Source organism: Arachis stenosperma, chromosome 9, assembly GCF_014773155.1.
Source record: "Arachis stenosperma cultivar V10309 chromosome 9, arast.V10309.gnm1.PFL2, whole genome shotgun sequence".
NCBI classification, from domain to species: Eukaryota; Viridiplantae; Streptophyta; class Magnoliopsida; order Fabales; family Fabaceae; genus Arachis; species Arachis stenosperma.
The window spans coordinates 10,795,806-10,816,550 of NC_080385.1; the positions used below are offsets into that span (position 1 = coordinate 10,795,806).

The window sequence follows — 20,745 nt, forward strand, 5'->3', positions numbered from 1 at the left end:
ATATAAGTACTATATTTTTTTCAGTTTAATAATAAAAACGTTTGGTTCAATAAATAATATATCAATTATACTAAGTATATACTAAAATTAATCATTAAAATTAATTATTAATATAAAATATATATTAAAAATAAATTAAATAAATGAGGAATGGTAGAGGACTAGTAACTTTTATATTTTGTAATCATCAATTGACTATCAATAATATTTTTAATAATGTGAAATTACATCTAATAATAGTAAATTACTTTTTTTTTAGTTAAGTGCTAATTACAAAATACAAAAATTATTGACTCCTAATTTTTTTTAAATAATACATATTTATATATAAATATATCATAATTGATTTTAGTAATTAATTTTAGTAATTAATTTTTGATAATCTATTTATTATTAAAGTTCATAAAATTGAACTATATTGTTTACTCCGATCCATTGTTTAATAATAAGCGATAGACCAAAATATTAACTACTTTGCGGGATTAGCTATACATTTTGTCTACGTTGGAAACATCAAAACAAAATACTATTACTTTTGTTAATTAGTCTAACCCTAAAATTTATATATGCATTATTTGGCCTTCATTATGTATGGCATAATAGTCTGAAATCTGAATCTAAATCTGGTTCTAGAGCTGTGTATTCTGAGCATGCATGCATGTCGGCATGTGCATGTATTTATCTCCAAACCAATAACTACACTTTCCTTATTATTCATTCAAAATATTGAAAGAAACATTTGTAGATGCATCCCATTTTCCCACACCATCTGAAAATGGGTTGTATGTATGGTGCTCATCAATATAAAGTCTCTGCTCATTTTCAAATCAACTTAATTAATTCAACCCTTGCAGCCTTATATTAATACCACCCCATCTACCTATAACTGAGGGAATATCTATTATTTATTCTCTACTTGTGCATCCTAATAATTAACCAACGTCCTCGCCATCTTCATCCATTTAAATCTTGAGTGTTTTAAATCAAATTGGATTGTTTAAGTGTTCAGTTCACTCGCTGTTTAAATAAATATCGAAGATTTCGAATTTTATTTTGTATATATAACAATTTTATTATTGGCCAACGACAGTCGATAAACCGTTAAATAAAATTCAGATGCACAACGAATTAATTTTTAACTTGTCAAACTGAAAAATGTTAGCAACCAAAAAAATATTGAGTAAAGTGTTTTAATTAGCTGATTGGTAATTCATTACTACTTCTTTTAGAAAATTATAAGTTGCATATTTAATTTATCTTTCCATAATTAATAATCTTGTTAAATAGATCAACCATAATAATGTGCTTGAGTAGTTAATTAATTAATTATGGTTCTCTTTTGATAAATAAAATTAAAATTTAATTTTGATACATTATAAATATAATATAAAAGATAAAATTTTATACATATATTTAATAATGTATTATTAAATTAGTAAAAATAACTAAATTTTATATTTGTTGTAAAAATATTTATCCAAAAAAATAAATAATATAATTGAATAATGATATAAAAAATTTTATACTGGTCAATACATAAAATTAAACTCATAGTTATCCCCATAATTCTTCTTTAATTTACACAAATCTATAAAGTAAAATAAATAAATAAATAAAATTGATTAGCACCCTTCTCTAATGATGCATGCTCACATCAATCTCCACCACTGTTATGTTTTTTTTCCAATCACTGTTATGTTTATAGAGGAATGGAGTCACATTTTACAAAACAATTAAGTAATGAGCACAGTGTGAGAATTACAATATATAACATCCATAAGACTACTTATCACAAGAATAATAACTAAGAGGATTAAATAAGATTTTGGGGTGTTTGACTTTAATTTGAAAAATGCATAAAATATATATAAATGTGTTAAATATATAATTATTTGTGTTTTTTTTATCAGTCTAAATTTTTGGATCACAAGAATAATAGCTAAGAGGATTAAATAAGATTTTGGGTGCTTGACTTTAATTTGAAAAATGCATAAAATATATATAAATGTATTAAATATATAATTATTTGTGTATTTTTTTATCAGTCTAAATTTTAAAAAAATAATTTTATAACATAATATTAAAGTATCTATAGTTTAAAGATTTAAAATTCAATTCTTACTTATTTAAATATAGTGTCATCATATATATCACTAGTAACACAATAGAAGAAAAAAGAAAGATGAAAGGAAAAAATCCTAATAAAATTTGTGATGAAAAGAGAAGAAGAAGAGGGTGAGATGGAGAGGAGGAGCAGTATGACAGTGATAGTTGAGAGAGAGAGAGAGAATGCATGTGGTGGAAGTAAAAATAGATGTTGTAAATAAAAAGAAGAGAGATAATAAAAATACCTATGATAAAAGTTAAATTAATAATTCTATAAAAAAGTTAATAGTTGATTATATAAATTAATTGTTGAGTAAGTATTTAATTCAATTTGTTAAACGGAATATATCTTTAAAAAGTTATTTTGTTAATCACATCTTTTATAATTTATTTTAAATGGATTTTATAGTATTTTTTATTGTGGTGTTTAAATTGTCTAACTTATTTTTATAAATAAAAAATAAAATGTATAAAAATAAAATATTTAAAATTTATTAAATATGATTTCTTTACTTTTTTAGTAAATTAGACATCATATCTTAACCACTATAGCATTTACTTTTATTTTATTAAAATTAAAATCTTTCAGTGTTCAGAATATCTCTTTACTGCAAAGTAAATGTGCAGTTAGTCAATTATTGTATAATATATATATATATATGTATATGCAAATAGCAATATTTAGCTTTTAATGTGAAAATTAAAGTTTTGATATGAAATGAAAGGCTAATTTTTTTTATATAAGACCAAGTTTGGTGTAATGCTGGGTTATAAAACTTGGGGGTGTTTTATATCGTTGTGACGGCGTTCAGGTGAAGGGAAGAAATCGGACGGTCCGATTTATTGCAGTTGAAAAGGGACACAAATCGGACTGTTCGATTTGTGGTTTATGGAAGGCAGTGCATGGAAATCGGACCCACCGATTTCATGTTTTACATTCAAATTTTTTTGGGTCCAAAGAAATCGGACCTAGCGATTTCTTTGCTGGATGAGAAAAAATTTTACAAGTCATGAAATCGGATCCAGAGATTTCCAAACCATCACACTTACGTAAAGCACTATGTTCTCTCATACTCATGTGATACTCTATCTTCTTTCCAATATGAAAAATAAAAAAGTGGAAATAATCGTAGTAATTATAGTAATCATCATCAGAGCAGAAATAACTTTTGAAAGGTCACATCAATGTAATAGGCTGCAATAGAGGCTTCTTTGACCAACGAAAAATGGAAGCAGTGAATTTGTTGCCAAGTTTGAATGGTCGGACCAAACTTAAAATGCCAAAAGATTCAGACATTTTAAACTATCGAAACAAATAATGATAGTAATGAGGAAGGTATACCGATAGAATTGAAGAGAAAGATGCGGAAGAAGGAACGATTTATTCAGTTCTGCTGATTAGCCGTGGGTAAATATATATATTATTTACTTTTAAAATTGAAAACTAAAACTAAAATCAATTTTGTTGTCATTCGGTATTGTATTTAGAAATTGTAAATTTATTTTTAATTACTTATTATTTATTAGTGACCGTTTAGGTTGTCGATAATCAATTTAAATTTAACAAAAATAAAAAATAAATAAATTATATTACCAATTTTACATTTTTATATAATTAAAAATAAGTTTTAATAGTAAAATATTTATCAACTGCGTGATTATAGGTAAATTCATTGCGTTGATAATATGATACGTATCAATTAACGCCAATATTAATTTTACTAACAGTTTGGCCATCGATGACTTGCTATTCGCTGATTTTTTGCCAATATTTCTCTAATAGTAACATATGAAATTCCAAAACGTGCATATCCTCCAATTCTAAGATAGCATGAACAATTTGTTTGGATGGATGATGGAAAATGAGAAGAAAGAAAATGGGAGGAAAGAAAATAAAAAAAAAATAAAATAAAAAAAAAGTTAATTTTTTTTATGTTGTTTGAATGAAGAGAAAATAGATAGAAAGAAAATGGAAGAAAAATTTTCTTTTATTTGAATGAAAGAAAAAGTAGGAAGAGAAAAAATCATAAACAAGTGAAATTACATAAATACCATTCCTTATATTATATATAAATTATAATATACCAATGTATTTAAATTATTTTTAAAATAAAAAAAGTGATCCCAATTACATTTAAAAATTTTAAAGTGTTATCTTTATTAATAATAATATTTTTTTGAATTTATCCTTTTTTGTTGTCGTTTAAGGTCGTAAATAAAAATTAGTATCATTCTTTTTAAATACATATAAATAAATAATTTCCTAAAAGAATAATAAAAACTACTCATACTTTACATCATTAATCTCTTTAATCATATTTAAGAAAAAAGTTTCACAAAATTATATTTACAAAATAAAATATTATCAAAAGTGACTAGTATTTCTTTCTTACTACGTGTGATAAAAAATCATATACAATTTCTATAAACATATAACAAAACGCAAATAATGTAACAACGACCAGGACTATAAAATAGTACCATTTTATCACCACACAACACTTTTTAAAAGGGTCATTCTTCATGGTTAGAGTAATCAGCATAGGTCTACGTCCAAAAAATCAATTGTACATAACTTGAGTCATCTGTACCCATCTACTTCAAAAAAAAATAAAGTTTTTTCAAGTTAAAGATATTAACACATGATGAATTTCTAGTTGTCCTCTGTACTCCTTGGTCCCAAATATTTTCAAGTTTTAGGATTCCTGCATGAGCATATACAACAAAGACAAATTAACATAAAGATCAGAGTTGATTATGATAATCTATTTTATTGATATCTTTCTATTCAAACAACCAATCAATCTCAAAGTATCAGCAAAAAGTGATTTCCAACCATGTGTTAATATAAATAAAACAGAAAATGATCTCTTGTTCAAATATATGAAGATATAGTCATACTTTACGACAATAAGAAACACATTCAATTGTTAAACGCAATAACCTCAAATTAACCAGAGATTAAGCGCATATAAAAATTTTACCTGTAATGGTAAATATTTTCTGGAAGTACCATATCTCCTAAGCGAACACCAGCAGCAGCAGTCATGAAATGAAAAAGTGCATCCAGTCGCATTTCAGGTGGGATCCCAAAAATTTGGCGCTTTTTTTGCTCATTTTCACATAAAAACTGATAACATTGCATCTGAAATGAACCTACTAGACTCAATTTAGTCAACATATCCCATACATCTGATTCACTGTAAATGCGAGGCCTACTTTGTTGCATAATAGCTAATCCTTTTTCAGCAATCGCGACTTGTCTTTCAATTAATGAGACTTGTTTTTCGGCGATCGAAACTTGCCTCTCAGTCACAGAAGCTTGTCTCTCAGCTGATTCAACCTGCCTCTGAGCCACGTCATGTAGCTTGCTAGACAGATAACTACCCTCTTTTACAGCATCAGCCATGGTAGTAATTTCCAAAGCAACTTTCTCATACTGTGCCTCCAAAAAATTATTCATAGGAGACTTACTCTTTGTACCTCTCGAAGTTAAATTCCCTCCTAATTGATTTGGCTGACCATAAGGAGCACTTGGTGAATCTAAATTAGCAAAAAATGTTGGGATATCATGTCCCGTATTCACATTTATGTCAGAAAATCCAACATTTTCAAAAGAGTCATTCAAGTCAATGAGATCTCTATCAAGTTGTTGAATCTTTTCTTGTGAAGTAGCAGCCCCTTTACCAGTAGCTCTATCAGCTCCGAACAACTCCTTCAAAATATCATAATGCTTAATTTGCATTTTTTTCTATTTTTCTGCTTGAGATTTCTCCTACATAAAAAATGTTAAAATTATTTTGTGACTCACTTCATCACTGATATAAGTAATAAAAAAGTATAAGATACCTTAATAAAGTCTTGCCACACTTCTTCTTCAGCTTCAAACTTTCTAGTTACAGGATTTCATGCAAATCCACTTAAGTGATGAAATAAGTCATACGCTTCAGCAAAATGATCTTTCAGTGTCTTCATTCTATTCTTGATGTGGTTCTTCGTTATGTGCGAACCTATAACTATACTCAAAGTCTTCACAAAATTGGCATATGCTTCAGTTGTCCACGAGCCATCGTGTCTATTACCTTTCAATGCTTCTTCTGCTAACGCATTTAGCAGAGCTTCATCCATCTCATCAGACTATCTTAAGTTGTCTTTAGAAGGTTGAGTTGCTTCTATTTTATTTTCTTTATTTGGCATTATTTAACCTGTAACATTTTCTTAAAAAATTCAATTAAACAACTCTGACAATAAACTGCACATATATATACATATTTAAATATATCAAATGTATAATCACTCATAATGTTTGATACACATTCCACATTTCAACCGCAATGTTATCTCGTAATAATGCTGCATGCCTATATTCCTCATCACGTTGTTGAATTGGTTGTGATCTATCTATATTGCGTTCTTGTAGCAATTCTCTGTCAACCTCATCAATTATAGATTGATCAACATCAACACCCATAAAAAAGTTATGCAGTATACAACATGCCAAAAAATATCTCTCATAGTTTCAAATGAATAATATGGTTCAGTGTCGCCAGCTATAATTGGGAATCTTTTCTTTAGAACTCCAAAACATCTTTCAATGACGTTTCTTAATGAAGAATGCCGGTGGTTGAATAGTTCTTTAGGATTTTGTGGCTCACGTAGTGAATACTCTTTCAGGTGATACCGAACACCTTTATATGGTGTAAGTATCCCAGGCTTCAGCATGAATCCAGCATCGCCTAGATAAAATTTTCCTACAACAGTTGCATACAAAAATTAAAGTATAACACACTATGACTGTAAATTTAACTTTATGTAGCTGATTTCGTAAATTATATTAGCACAGACCTTCGAGAATTCGAAGTGAATATTCCCTATTTAAAGCATCTTTCAATATTCTTGAGTCAGAGGCAGTTCCTTCCCAACCGGACAACACATAAGTGAATTTCATATCAAAACCACAGGCCGCTAAAACATTTTGTGTTGGGTGATCTTTTCGTCCGCGAAAACGAGGGGCATCCACCCTTGGTATCTTCACACGACTATGAGTTTCATCTATGGCTCCAATGCAATCCTTTTTTGAGAAAGTATATTGACTTATTAACATAACAGTATTATAATTATTTCATTGACAATTATATAAATGTGACTAAGTAAATCAAAAGAGTTAGTACCTTAAAAAACGGATAAAATCGACTATTATTAAGTATTTCATAAGGAACTTCCTCACCAGATGGTTGCCTGAAGAAGTCTCCCTCTAACGATAGAATAGCATGAAGGACATTGTGAAAGTGACGACTAATTGTCTCTCCTGACCGGTGGAAGAAGAAAGACATGATTCTAGTTTTCACATTATGCCCTATAATATGTAGGAATTTAGCGACTTGCTCTTCAACCGTAGAACGAGTTGAATCCTTTACTCTATCAGTTCCTCTTAATTTCTGACACAACTGCCTAAATGCTTCAGGACCCATACGTATGACATCTCGACACTTTTCAGACTCCAGTAACTGTGTCATTAATTGAGTACGCCTAAGTTCTCTTTTCAAGTTGTCGTTATTAATTTGCCTAGGCCTATGTTGTGATATTAATTCCAAAAGATACAACTGATGCACTGCAACACAAGAAAGAGATGTGACACATATATGTTGTCTATTTTCTAACTCTTCCCTGACACGAGTTGGTATTTGTATTGGTTGAGGATGATATAGGTCAGTAGAAGTGATTTGACCTACTTGAAATTCTGAATCATATATGACGTTTGTTCTATCTTCGAGATTCGCATCTTCGATATTTTCATTATCCATCTATGAAAATATAAGGTTTAGGGTGGATATATCAATAAAGAAAGTAACTAGAAAGTCACATATGTTGTTAAATTTTAACAATTCATTTATCGAAATATAAAAAATAATTGAAAATAAAATTTTATATAACACCATGGTGTCATGTTATAAACACGAAAATACCTTGATATGAAACACTTATTTCCAATTCCTAAATATCAAACTTGATTCCAAAACTGGCTGTCATAAACAATAAAAATAAACTGTAAATGACATGATATATTAATAAATACCTTGCTTTAACACTAAAATCGAATGAGAAAAACATAAAAACATAAGTTGCGAGTAAAAATTGGATGAGACCAAAGAAGGAAATTATTCCACAGTAATAACTGATAATATGTTCCTATTCTTTATGTTTGTTTATTCATTTTTATACTAAAAAAAGAAACTAAAAAGAAAAGGAATAAGTTGTCCCATTAATAAACAGGTGGATCTACTTAATAAGTGATGGACTTTTGAGTAAACTATATCCATAACATTGATTCAGTTCACCTTACCGTTGGTTGTAATTTAAGCATATAATAAACAAATCAAATCAATTAAAAAAAGAGAAAAAATTAACAAAAAAAATTAAGAAATCAAACATGTAAAAATATTGTGATAACTGATAAGCATATGTACATATTCTATACACTCTGTAATTGCTTTCTCTATATTAAAAATACTATACGTTCTTATATCCTAAAGTTTTTTGAATTATTAAGATAGAGATTCTTCTTATGGCATATATAATAAATAGACAAATTATAAGGAGTTGATTTTTATGATATATTCAATTTAATATCTAATATCTAAAATAATTGTAATTGTCGTGGTTTACCCACCACAAATCTTTGATTAAATTAATTTAATTTCGATTCATGTTAATTTTCTAAAGATATGCAATGGGAATTTTTTCAATTTTTTTTAATTCTACAAAAAGAATCATCTACAAAGCAAGTACTTAGTGAACTAAGCAAATGATGCATGAACTAAAGAAGAGGTTGTGAAATCTCTCCCTTTATGAATGATATATCTGATAGCTATTGTTGATGATATTTACATGAAAAGAAAGTAAAAAAGAGAAAGAAAAGCTGGCTTGTGTCTTCAAAAAATTGCTTCGTGCTAATTTACAAAGAAATGTGTTTAAAATGCATGCTCAAATTAATTGAATGATTTAATCGGTCGAAGCTCCAAGTTTAATTAGTAGATTGATTTAGAATTACATTATATGCATTAGGAGCTTAATCTTTTTTTATACTCTCTATTTTCTAATATGTTGTTTTCACAAATCACAATGTATAATTTTTTTTTCATTTTTTAGTAAATTTTCCTAAATACAAGTACCTGATTATCTAGTGTATAATTGTACATTGATGAAGACTTAAGAGGTAAGTTTTTGGAATTTTCTACTTGTTTTTCACACACACTTTTCATAGTCTCAATAATAATAATGTAACTAAATTTTATGGTCACTTGCCTGAATTTTTTTCTTCATATTTGGACCACCCCATGAAAAAAGGGCATAATGTAATAAAGTTTGAGAAAAAAATCTGATGATATGAAAACCAGGGCAAAACATTTCAAATAACAGATGAGTTAAAAATTAGTCCTTTCTAGGATCAAACGTGAACTGGGTCATATATCGTTGGATTTTTGAGTTAGAACGAATGAAGTATTTAAGAACAGACAACGAAGAATGGGTTCTTTTTCCACTACAAAAATAAACGACATCCATGAAATGTAAAATCAGAACATTTCAGTTGAAAACCAAAAGAGGAATACAATCTATGGGTTCTTTTTCCACTACAAAAATAAACGGCATCCAAGAAATGTAAAATCAGAACATTTCAGTTGAAAAACAAAAGAAGAATACAATCTATATGCTATAATGATTTTTTCCATTTCGTTTTGAAAAAACCTACTACAACTGAAAAAAGAACTCACCTTTCTGTTGAGGATGCCTGGTTAAAGATGTGCTTCACCTGTCACAATGATAACGAAACTGCTGTAGCAACGTGGACGCGGATGAGAAGCTACGCTGGCAATGCTGAAGAAGAAAGCCAAACAGGTTAAGACAACGATAGGTGTTCTCTTCTTCCGGAAAGATTGAAATTAGGGATTGTAATTTCTGTAATTGAAAGGGTAATTGTGTCTTTTTACTAATATTTTCTCTCTTATCTCAGTTTTCTGCCGAACTATAAGGTGAAAATTTTTAAATGGGCCAAAGCATACTTTTTTATTTTCTGTTGATTTTCCTTCCTGATCCAAACGAAGGAAAATCAAATTTTCCGTCCCTTTTCTTCTCCCCCATTTTCTTTCTTTCCAAAATTATCTCATCCAAACAAAGTGGAAAGATGGAATCCTAAACGAATATTGTGGTAGTACTGTGTTGATCGAATTAAGTCTCACGATAGTTCCTGAAGTTACACTCAAGACTCAAGGTGGCCCCTAAAGTTAATAGTTACTCAATTTTATCCTTAAAATTGCACTTCGGAACATAATAGTTTCTTAGACAGTTTCTATCCATTATTAGCCATAAAAAAAACTGAAATGGACTCATTCCTACCACGCTGATACTATGATGGCTAACTGATGTAGTGAAGGAAATTCTTTTTTTGCAATTTAATCCATTTTTTCCTTTTTAAAACTCTAATCTCCAAATTATGTTAGCTATCTACAGATCTTCCATTCCCTTCTCCTTTGTTGAAAACTCAAAGCAGGCTCCATTATTAGCCTTGACTGATCCTACCTCATCAACTATTTCTCACATGATATGATCCACAATTTGAGAGTCGTTTCGACTCTTCTTTGCTGGTCCTAGCCGGAAAAGGAGGATGGAGATTGTTGCTTGCTGTAGCTTCTAAGAGAGGTTTTGTTTCTTTGATGAGGAGGGTGAAAGGGTGGTAGTGGCAGCACCCGAACCCGCACTCGTATGCTGGTTGTTGTTGCTCTATTATGGCAAGTATTATGGTTGAGTTATTGAATGAGAAAATAAATGTTCTCGGCCTTTTTTCCTCTGTGTTCTCTGCCGTGCCGTTGATGATAAGATCCATAGTAAAATAATTGTCACTAAAATCAAGTGGTATCTGCAGGATTTCTCTAAGAGATGGTAGAAATACCTTGCGCTCATGTTTAATCAAATTATGATGCGTACTCAAGGTAGACAACATAATCTTGATTTTCTGCTTGATCCTATTTCTAATTTTCTTTCTCTTAATTTGTATACAGTGATAATTTTATTAGTATACTGATAAGCCTTTTTAGTTTATTTCTTTCTTATTTTCATTTTTTTGATGGAAAATGGCCATTGGTGTCTAGATGAGATGCTTATGAATTTGGTTCTATTTTTTTCTATAATCATTTGGCAATTGAGTTACCTTACTAATCTTTACCACAGTTGACACAACTGCCAAGTTGGATATATTCTTCTCTGATCTCTCCCCAACCCATTGAAACTGAATTGCTACCTAACCCCCACATATAAAAGAAGCAAACTAGATAAGTTTCCATTGCTAATCTCCTGTGTCTTGGGTTACTTATACCTTCATTCTCATATGATCTTCCTATTTCTCTCCATTGAATTGGCAATTTTAAATATGCTTTAGTTTGTATTTTGATTATGATAGGCTAACGTTTTCTGTACACGAGTCAGATTCATAAAAAAAATCCAGCTTGAGATGTCTATTTTCTTCATCATTATCGTGCTCTATTTTCTATATGTGTTCATGTACGTCATTCAAAATCTATAGTTGTTGCATATATTCGTGTATATGGTTCATATTGGATTTGATGGATGGTGTTCTAAATAATAAAATTCATGTGTTAAAGAATGGGAGTGAATGTTATTCGATGGGAGAATTTTAATCTTTTGAAACTCCATTGTTCACCAAATAGAAGGGAATGTCTGCATTTAGAGAACATAATTTGGGGATTAGAGATTTAAAAGGAGGAAAGGGACCAAATTGCCAAAAAAAAAAATTCTGCCACATCAGCTAGTCGTTACAATGTTAGCTTGGCAAGAATCAGTCTACCTCAACTTTTCGATGGTCAGTAATGAATGAAAAAACTGCTTGAGGAACTACTATTATTAATATGAATAATTATAATAAATATATAATTGAGTCAGTTCGCGAGCCAATTAGCTGAGCTTACCAAGTACAATATGAACTTAAATCTGATCAGGACTCAAAATTAGCTTACAATCTCATAAGTTCAAATTAATGAGTTGTTAATGAGTTGAATTTAAGTTGGCTCACGAGTCAACTTGACTCACTTCCAACTCTAATTTACGTCGTCCCATCCTGATTTGCATATGTGATTTCATAGTTTGCTTCAAACTTTTCGTTTCATTTCATCCTTCTAATTCCTTCTAAAAGATTTGTGATATCTTCTTCCTCAATAGGTGATTATTATTTGAACTGAATTTACAACTTCATGATTGACACATGAACTTGTGTTTGTTGAAAAATTACAAATATTTTTTTATATTACCCTCATTAGTTACATTTATTATTGTTTGAAATGGTATATGAACTTACCGGCTACTAACATCGAGGCTTAATATAAATGTTTGTGACCCTCTTCGGAATATATATTTTTATGGGCAGTTATACTTTGTCAAAATTCAAAATTCACTTTTTAGCTTCATAAATGACATAGTAAAAGGAATGATAAAAAAACTCACATGAATATAAAATCCCCGATGTATATAATATAATTTTAAATTTAAAATTCACTTTGTAGCTTCATAAATGACATAGTAAAAGGAATGATAAAAAAAACTCACATAAACCTAAAATCCTCAACGTATATAATATAATTTTATCATTATATATTGTGAATGAATATAAGTGAATTAGTTAGTCTCTATTAATTTTTATTATTGTTATATTACAAGTAGTTTCACTATATATGTTGTATTATTCCATTACTAGTACAGTAGCTACAATCACAATGTATGAGTTTTAGTTTTACTTCTGTGTCTCAAATCTCCTTTTCTAATTCTATTTTCTGCATCGGTGCATGAGAACACTCTCATGCTTCCAATTCTTTATTCTATCTCAATTACTGTTATGGTATTAGATATTTGGGGGCTTGCCTCTATGATGTCTAAAAATGGATATAGATACTACATCTCATTTATGGATGCTCATACAAAATACATAACTACTTTCTTACTAACTCATAAATCTCAGTCACTACAAGCATTGAAAAATTATAAAGTGTTTATGGAAACTCAAACATGATTAAAGATTAAGACTTTGCAAACTGATAGGGGTATGAAATTTATGTCACACTCCTTCACTCAATTTTTTACTGAATATGGAATTACGAATCTCTTATCCCTACACACATCAACATTAAGGTAGTGTAGAGAGAAGACATAGGCATATAACTGAAGTAGGATTATCACTTTTGACTACTGCTACATTATCAATGTCGTTTTGGAAAGACTCATTTACATCAGCAATATATATCATCAATAGATTACTAAGTTCTGCATTAGAAAATAAATCACTTTTTGAAACTTTATTTGAAAAATTACTAGATTATAAGAACTTCAAAATATTTGGATATGCTTGTTTTCCTTATTTAAGATCTTCGAACAAAGTAAAATTTACTTTCAAATCAGAAAAGTGCTTATTTCTTGGTTATGATAGTAGCTACAAGGGTTATAAGTGCATGACTAAAGATGAAAAAATTCACTATTCGAGACATGTGATATTTGATGAAACTGAATTTTCTTACAATTCTCTATTTCATGATAAAAATATAGTAGTGAACCAGGATACGGTTAAAGATCTGCCAATTTTTACATTCAACATTTCATCCCAAGACTCCTAATCCTCCCCAAACTCTACCTCTTCCAGATATCTCAAATTCTCCCTCATCGATTACTTGCCTTGACACTCAAATTACTGAGCATACCTCTTCTAGTACTAGCCTTAATCAGAATTCTTCCATTTCAATTTTAGGCCTTGAAATTTGTCTACCTTTTGAAAATGCTACAAACACTAGTTCTACTACATTTTCTAATACTCACAATATGCTCAAAAGATCAAAAACTAAAAACAATAGACCTCAAACATTAGCTATAACTTCAATGAAACCTTATGATTTGATTAACAATACCCCAAAGAATGTTAAATAATCATTTCAGTGTTTACACTGAAAAATGCAATGGATGTTGAAATTCAGGCTTTAATAAGATGTAATACCTGGGATTTAGTTGAACCACCAAAGCATAAAATTGTTATTGATTCTAAATGAGTATTTGCTATAAAAAAAGATCCGTTAGGCAATATCATCAAGTACAAAATCAAGTTGGTTGTGAAAGATTTTTTGCAAGTTGAAGGCATACATTACAACCAAATATATAGTCTAGTTGTGAGACCTACTACTGTGAGAATTGTAATTACTATAGTTCTATCACTTGGATGAACACTTAGGCAATTTGATTTTGATAATGCCTGTCTGAATGGCAATCTTGAAGAAGAGGTATACACGTCTCCACCAGCAGGTTATCAATTTGAAAATGCATCACATACAGATTTGTAAGTTGAACAAAGCAATCTATGGATTGAAGCAAGCTCTAAGAGCTTGGTTCAATATACTGACTGCTACATTATTACAGTTTGGTTTCACCAGAATGAGAAGTGATATTTTATTATTTGTTAAACACACTAATACATTTACCACCTTTCTTTTAACCTATGTAGATGACATTGTTTTCACTGAAAGTGACATTGGTGAAATAGACAAATTTATTTCTGATCTTAATAAAAATTTTTCACTTAAAGATCTTGGAAAACTCAGTTATTTTCTTGGGTTAGAATTCTCTTATTTAACAGATGGATCTATTATAGTTTCTCAACAAAAGTATGCTCGAGATCTGTTACAAAACACCAAAATAGACACTGCAAATTCAATGCCTACCCCTATGGTCTCAGCCTTGAAGCTTACATCAAATGGTGCTGAGCATTTTCAAGATCCAAAATTGTATACAGAGATTGTTGGATCACTTAAGTATTTGACTATTTTAATACCATATCTTGCTTTCTCTATAAACAAGGTCTCTCAATACATGCACTCTTCAACAATTGAGCACTGAAAAGCTGTCAAACACATCCTCAAATATATTGCAGGTACAATATTAGCAGACATTAAATTTAAAAAATGTGATGACTTAAAATTACTTGCATTTGTAGATGCAGACTAGGCAAGGGATTTGGAGGACAGGAAATCGATTACTAGCTATTGTGTATACTTATTAGGAAATAATTTGGTATCATGGAGAAGCAATAAGCAAGCCAAAGTTAGTCGCAGTAGCACTGAGGCAGAGTATAGAAGTATGGCAGCATCTTAGTCAGCACTAACTTAGTGTCTATACAACAGCTTCTAAAGAAACTTCGAATTTCACAACCAGTGGCACCTACTATTTATTATGATAATCAAAGTGCTTGCTCATTAACTGCTAACCCAGTCCTTTATACTAGGTGCAAACACATGAAAATTAACCTTCAATGCCTAAGAGAGATAGTGAATCAAAAGCAACTCTATATCCTCCATATACTTTCTATAGATCAGATTGGGGATATTTTTACCAAACTTCTCCTATCACCTCTATTTCACAAATTTTGAGACAAACTTAGAGTGAATGAATATAAATAAATTAGTTAGTCTCTATTAATTTTGATTGTTATTACACTATAAATAATTTCACTATATATGTTGTATTATTCCATTATTCAGTATAATAACTACAATCACAATGTATAAATTTCAGATTCACTTATGTCTCAAGTCTCCTTCTTTAATTCTATTTTTTACACTCTCATACTTCTAATTTTTTAATAATTTTTATAGAATAACACCTAAATTTTTTAATAATTTTTATTCAAAACATTATGTATTTTTCATCAAATAATAATTTTTTAATAACTTTATCTTTTTTGCTATTTTTAAATATAGTCTTTTCGGTTACAAATTCTCTTTCAGCAAAAGGGAAAAAAATAAAGATTTAAAAAAAGGGCTAAATTTGACCCAAGAAAACCCAGCCAGCAAATTCTAATAGGCCATATGTGTGCATTTCACCAACTATACCCGTTCTTATGCATTTCACACATATATTACTGCCATTTGCAAATTTAATTTTTCAGTAACTTCACAGACTATTTTATCTTTTTATTTTTGCTAAGAATGTGTAAATAAATAAACAAAACTTTAAACAAGTGGCACCTATCTGAGAAGAAGAGGGGGAGGGGGACACATAATATGCCTAAACTATGCTTTAAAATAGGAGAAAGAAAAACGGTTATTTTATAGAAAATTCTTGAGTGATTGACAAAGATCTAAACTTCCCTAATTTTACACCTAATTACAACAACTGATTATTATCACTATTCACAGCATCAACATTAAGGTTGGTTGACTTTTTATTTATTACCGAAGGGCAAAGAAAGGACACATACATAACTACTAATAATTAATTAGGAAACTATCCTTATGTTTATTACAATTTTTTCATGTAGGAATCAGAGCGTTACATGGACATATATATTAATATTATAATAATTCACAAGAACTTTTACAAGATGAGATGGATGTTAGCTATCTAGCAAGCTAGAGCTTCATATACATTATTATATGCTTTTCAATTCATTCATCAATTTACCAAAGGGAGTCCAAATTGAATGGTTGCTCCTGTTGTTGCTGATGTGGCATACATTCCAAAACTTTTGATGATGAAGAAGAAGAAGCATGGATGAGATTTGAAGAAGTTGTTATTAGGTCATCATTATTAACTTGTTGATGAGGAACTACTAGTCCTTGATGATGAGGCATAATATATGATGATGGTGCAAATGTGGATGCAACTTCTCTTTGTTGATAATTATTCCTAAGCTGCAATGCCTTGAGAATCAAGGAATTCATTGATGAAATACTTGGATTCAACAACCCTACTGAAGGCCATGGAACATTATTAATATTATGATCACTTGATGGTGGCCAATTCATTGCTAAGTTCATGTTTGTGTTAACATTATTATTGTTATTATTATTGGTTAGGTCATGGTGATGATGAATGTGTTGTCCTGAAATAAGAATGTTGTTAGGGAATAATGCACTTGAGGATGATGATGAAGAATTATTATTATTATTAATGTTGGTGTTTAGATTTGGAAGCTCAATAACATCACCAAATTCATTGACCAAAGAGGTTGTGTCATCACATGGGGATTCAGGTTGGGAGGATGATGTTTGTTGCGGCGGTTTTTTCGCTGCTGTGCTCTTTTGGAATACCCTGCACACTACCCATTCATCCTACAATAACCATAATTAAATTTATATTAAAAAAATAGTAAATTAATTCATTTCAGAAGACATATGTATGAATAGTTGCCTATGATACTATAAACTTTCATAATTAACGATGGAAACAAATTAAAATATAATATTACATTGTTTTTTCATCATTAGTGTATGTACTAACTAGGAGCTTCATGTGTCGGATCAGACTGGATTTATCTGGCCTTAAAAAACAATAAAATTTATTTTGATTCGACCCAAAAGTGACTCAAATAAATTGGATTAAATTAGGTCAATTTATATAAAATTAATATATATAAATTTATAAATTTTATATATTAAAGTAATAAAATTTTATTTTAAAAAATTAAATTTAACAAACATTATATAATATTTATATTAAAATAAATTATTTTAAAACAAAAATAATACCGTATAAGATAAAAAATATTAATTAAAATATAAAAATATAATATGACATTATTAATTTTACTCTAAAATATAAATTTTATTGTAAAAAATACCGTCTTCGGGCGCTTAAAACATAAGTCGAACTTGATCCAAAAATAATGTTGAATAGAAATTACAAATCTAAACCCAATAAAATATACCTCAAATTTAGACCAAATCTTAAACACCCCTATTATTAACTATGAATATTAATTTTTTTAAAAATATTTTTGTAAAACTATAACTATCTTCCTACTATGAACACTTTTATTCAATTTATTTGTGATTTTTAGATTTTTTTTCTGGACCTAAACTCAAACTTGGCATTAATGATTAATAGAAAAAAAAATCTACTACTCTAACCATATTTTGATAGAATATATATTAAAATTGTCACAAACCAACTTTAAAATTATCGCTATCTGTTATTATTTGTATAATGTCAGCTGATATAAATTAATTCTTTTAAAATTATCTTTTATTTTAAATTCTAAAATTAAATCCTCAACTCTAAACCCTCAAAAGTTAAATGAATGTCAAATAATAGTTTTACAAAAACAAGTTAAAATTATCTGATTAAAAATTAAATTTTTATATTAATTTTTTAAAAAAGAACATAATTCTCTATATGTAACTAAGAAAATCTAATTAATTAATATAGTGTTTGTGAATTGCTTGCATGCATGATAATAATAAATTAATAACATATAATTATTACCTTAGTTCTAAAGGGATTCTTGTTCTCAAGTCTATATTCATGCATGACCCAATTACTTTTCTCACCCCTTGGAGCCCTACCCTTATAAAAGACTAGGGTTTTCTTCATTCCAACCAAAATCCCACCACGAAATATCTCTTTGTCTTTGCCTGTGGTCTTCCAATACCCTGATTCTGTTGCCCTATTTGTTCTTAGTCCTGTTGGATACTTTCTATCTCTTAAACTGAAGAAGTACCATTCCTTCTCACCCATGCTTGCCTTACCTGTTCCAACACAATCATAATCATTTATTTATTTATTTATTTATTTTGGTTCACCAAATTAAGAGTGGTATGGTACACCAATATATATTAACTAATACTTTTACTATCATTTAAAAGGTAAATAGTTGAGTTATTTATATATATGAGTATGACTAATAAATTAGTTAGTACTATATGCGCGTATGCACATTGGGAAATGTTGTTATTTAGTTATTAATTATTATTTATTATTATTTCATGGATTATGAAGCATATATATGCGCAGCAAAAGTAGAACGGGTCAAAATACAACACTATATGCATAGTGTAAAAATTAAAGAAATAATTTTCCTTGTTGATTTATGAAACTCATCAGATCAAAGCTGTGTTTTCTTTTTAATCAATTACAATATATATTATAGAGAGACAAATTGAAAAGATCACCATGCATGGATCTTATTAACTCTTTTATATGGTTGAAAAATTACTTCTGCTCATCAATGTTTTCTATTTTCCTAATTTCATAATTCAATTTGTTCCTATATATGTTTTCAAAAATTTGGAGTCTTTTCGATACAATCAATGGCAAGTTAAAAGCTTTGGTTCAATGATTAAACTTAAAATCTATAAGCCTTTTATTTGCAAATTAAATCAATTGTATAAATAATCCTTAGATAAAAAAATAACAAATAAAGCTAGTTTAATTTTATCAAGAAAGAGAGTACTAGTCCATTATTATATATATATAGAAGAAAGTAAAAACTCATGTGAAGTTGATAGTTGAGAACTATTAGATAATAATTATGTAGTCAAATTTATTAAATTATTTAATAACTCTCAACTATCAATTTCACATGAAATTAACTGTACTTGAATTTTCATTATATACAGAAGAAAGAAATAAAATAAAAAATAAATTGAAATTAGTTAAAGCATTATATGTGTGTGTATATATATATACCTGGAAGGTCCCAAGGCTCAGACTTGTTGAGATCAACAACAGCAATAGCTTTAGAAGTGAATCCATTTTCAGAGACTTTTCTTGTAAGATAATATGTTATAAGCTCTTCATCTGTTGGGTGGAATCTGAATCCAGGAGGTAGATTCTCTTCCATCAATTACTCTTCCTATGAAGAACCCTAAAACCCCTTTGATGATGAGCTTAATTAATTTCAGTTTACCAAGCTATGATGTGAAGAATCCTCATCAATTATAACATGACCAAGATGAGGTTCTTAAATGGTTCTCCACTTTATGGTTTTATAACTCCTCACAACTTCAACAAGAAGAATCCTCATATTAGATATCATAGTTAAATGCATATATCTAACCCTTTGACAAATATGGTACCCTACATCAACAAAACTATACATTTAAATTAAATAAATATATTATATTAATTATATGATGAGGTTAATTAATTAATTAATTGGAATTGACCAAATTGCCACGAGGGTTTTGGTATTTTTACTAGACAAAATGAAGTATATATAACCAGCGACCTTGACTATATCAATGTGATGTGTTATGTGTCATATTCAATATGAATCAGGCTTATGAAAAGTGAAGAGATTAATAAAATGGAAAAATAAGTATTTAATTATTTTTGAATTAAAATAATAAAATTTATATATGATGATTAATTTTTTATTTTATTATCTTTTTATTTCAAAAGAGCTAAATTCTTCAATAATAAATATATATTTAAAGAGAAAATAATATGTAAAAATTAATATGATTTTTATTTAAATTTAATTTTAATATATTATCACTTTAAAATAATTTTACATGTGTATTTAATTATGTATTGTTATATTAGTAAAATAACTATTTTTTATATTGATTACGTGAATAATAATTTAAAAGAAATTATATAATTAGATGACTGTATAAACTATACATTAAAGTTAAATTTTTTTATTAATTTTTTAAACTAATTAATTTGGAAAGTAATTAATATTATGTTTGCACGGGGGGTTGAGTCTATGTTGCACCATACTAGTTTTATTTTTTTTATTATTATTATTATTATTTTGCATGTTTTCTTCTTCTAATAAGATCTATCCTGTCCAACCACCTCACCCATTTCTAC

The 20,745-nt window shown here is 28.7% G+C and overlaps 2 protein-coding genes across 3 annotated transcripts; both read right to left on the minus strand.

Moving 5' to 3' along the window:
* Window positions 1-6,429: 6,429 nt before the first annotated feature.
* On the minus strand, window positions 6,430-10,257 carry LOC130948495 (protein ALP1-like). Of its 2 annotated transcripts, XM_057877243.1 has the most exons (5): window positions 9,879-10,257; window positions 8,073-8,129; window positions 7,278-7,910; window positions 6,952-7,177; window positions 6,430-6,857 (listed from the first exon to the last, which is right to left on the minus strand). In XM_057877243.1, the coding sequence occupies exons 3-5, from the start codon at window positions 7,908-7,910 to the stop codon at window positions 6,550-6,552; spliced, it is 1,167 nt and encodes a 388-aa protein (XP_057733226.1). In that variant the 5' UTR covers window positions 8,073-8,129; window positions 9,879-10,257; the 3' UTR covers window positions 6,430-6,549. The 2 variants fall into 2 exon arrangements, with proteins under 2 accessions (XP_057733226.1, XP_057733227.1); XM_057877244.1 differs by lacking the exon at window positions 8,073-8,129.
* A 6,069-nt stretch (window positions 10,258-16,326) lies between these two features.
* Window positions 16,327-19,916, minus strand: LOC130950878 (protein CUP-SHAPED COTYLEDON 1). The gene is made up of 3 exons (XM_057879478.1): window positions 19,615-19,916; window positions 18,412-18,674; window positions 16,327-17,258 (listed from the first exon to the last, which is right to left on the minus strand). Exons 1-3 carry the CDS (start codon window positions 19,766-19,768, stop codon window positions 16,605-16,607), a joined length of 1,071 nt encoding a protein of 356 aa, XP_057735461.1. The 5' UTR covers window positions 19,769-19,916; the 3' UTR covers window positions 16,327-16,604.
* Window positions 19,917-20,745: the final 829 nt, after the last annotated feature.

What these genes read in the sequence shown, in the direction of transcription:
- LOC130948495 (XM_057877244.1), bottom strand. Translation starts at nt 7,910, where the DNA reads ATGGATAATGAAAATATCGAAGATGCGAATCTCGAAGATAGAACAAAC. An exon ending in GATTTTATCCGTTTTTTAAG is followed by an intron (nt 7,178 to 7,277) that starts GTACTAACTCTT and finishes TTCTCAAAAAAG; the next exon opens with GATTGCATTGGAGCCATAGA. An exon ending in TTCACTTCGAATTCTCGAAG is followed by an intron (nt 6,858 to 6,951) that starts GTCTGTGCTAAT and finishes CAACTGTTGTAG; the next exon opens with GAAAATTTTATCTAGGCGAT.
- LOC130950878 (XM_057879478.1), bottom strand. Translation starts at nt 19,768, where the DNA reads ATGGAAGAGAATCTACCTCCTGGATTCAGATTCCACCCAACAGATGAA. An exon ending in TGAGCCTTGGGACCTTCCAG is followed by an intron (nt 18,675 to 19,614) that starts GTATATATATAT and finishes GTGTTGGAACAG; the next exon opens with GTAAGGCAAGCATGGGTGAG. An exon ending in AGAATCCCTTTAGAACTAAG is followed by an intron (nt 17,259 to 18,411) that starts GTAATAATTATA and finishes TGGTTATTGTAG; the next exon opens with GATGAATGGGTAGTGTGCAG.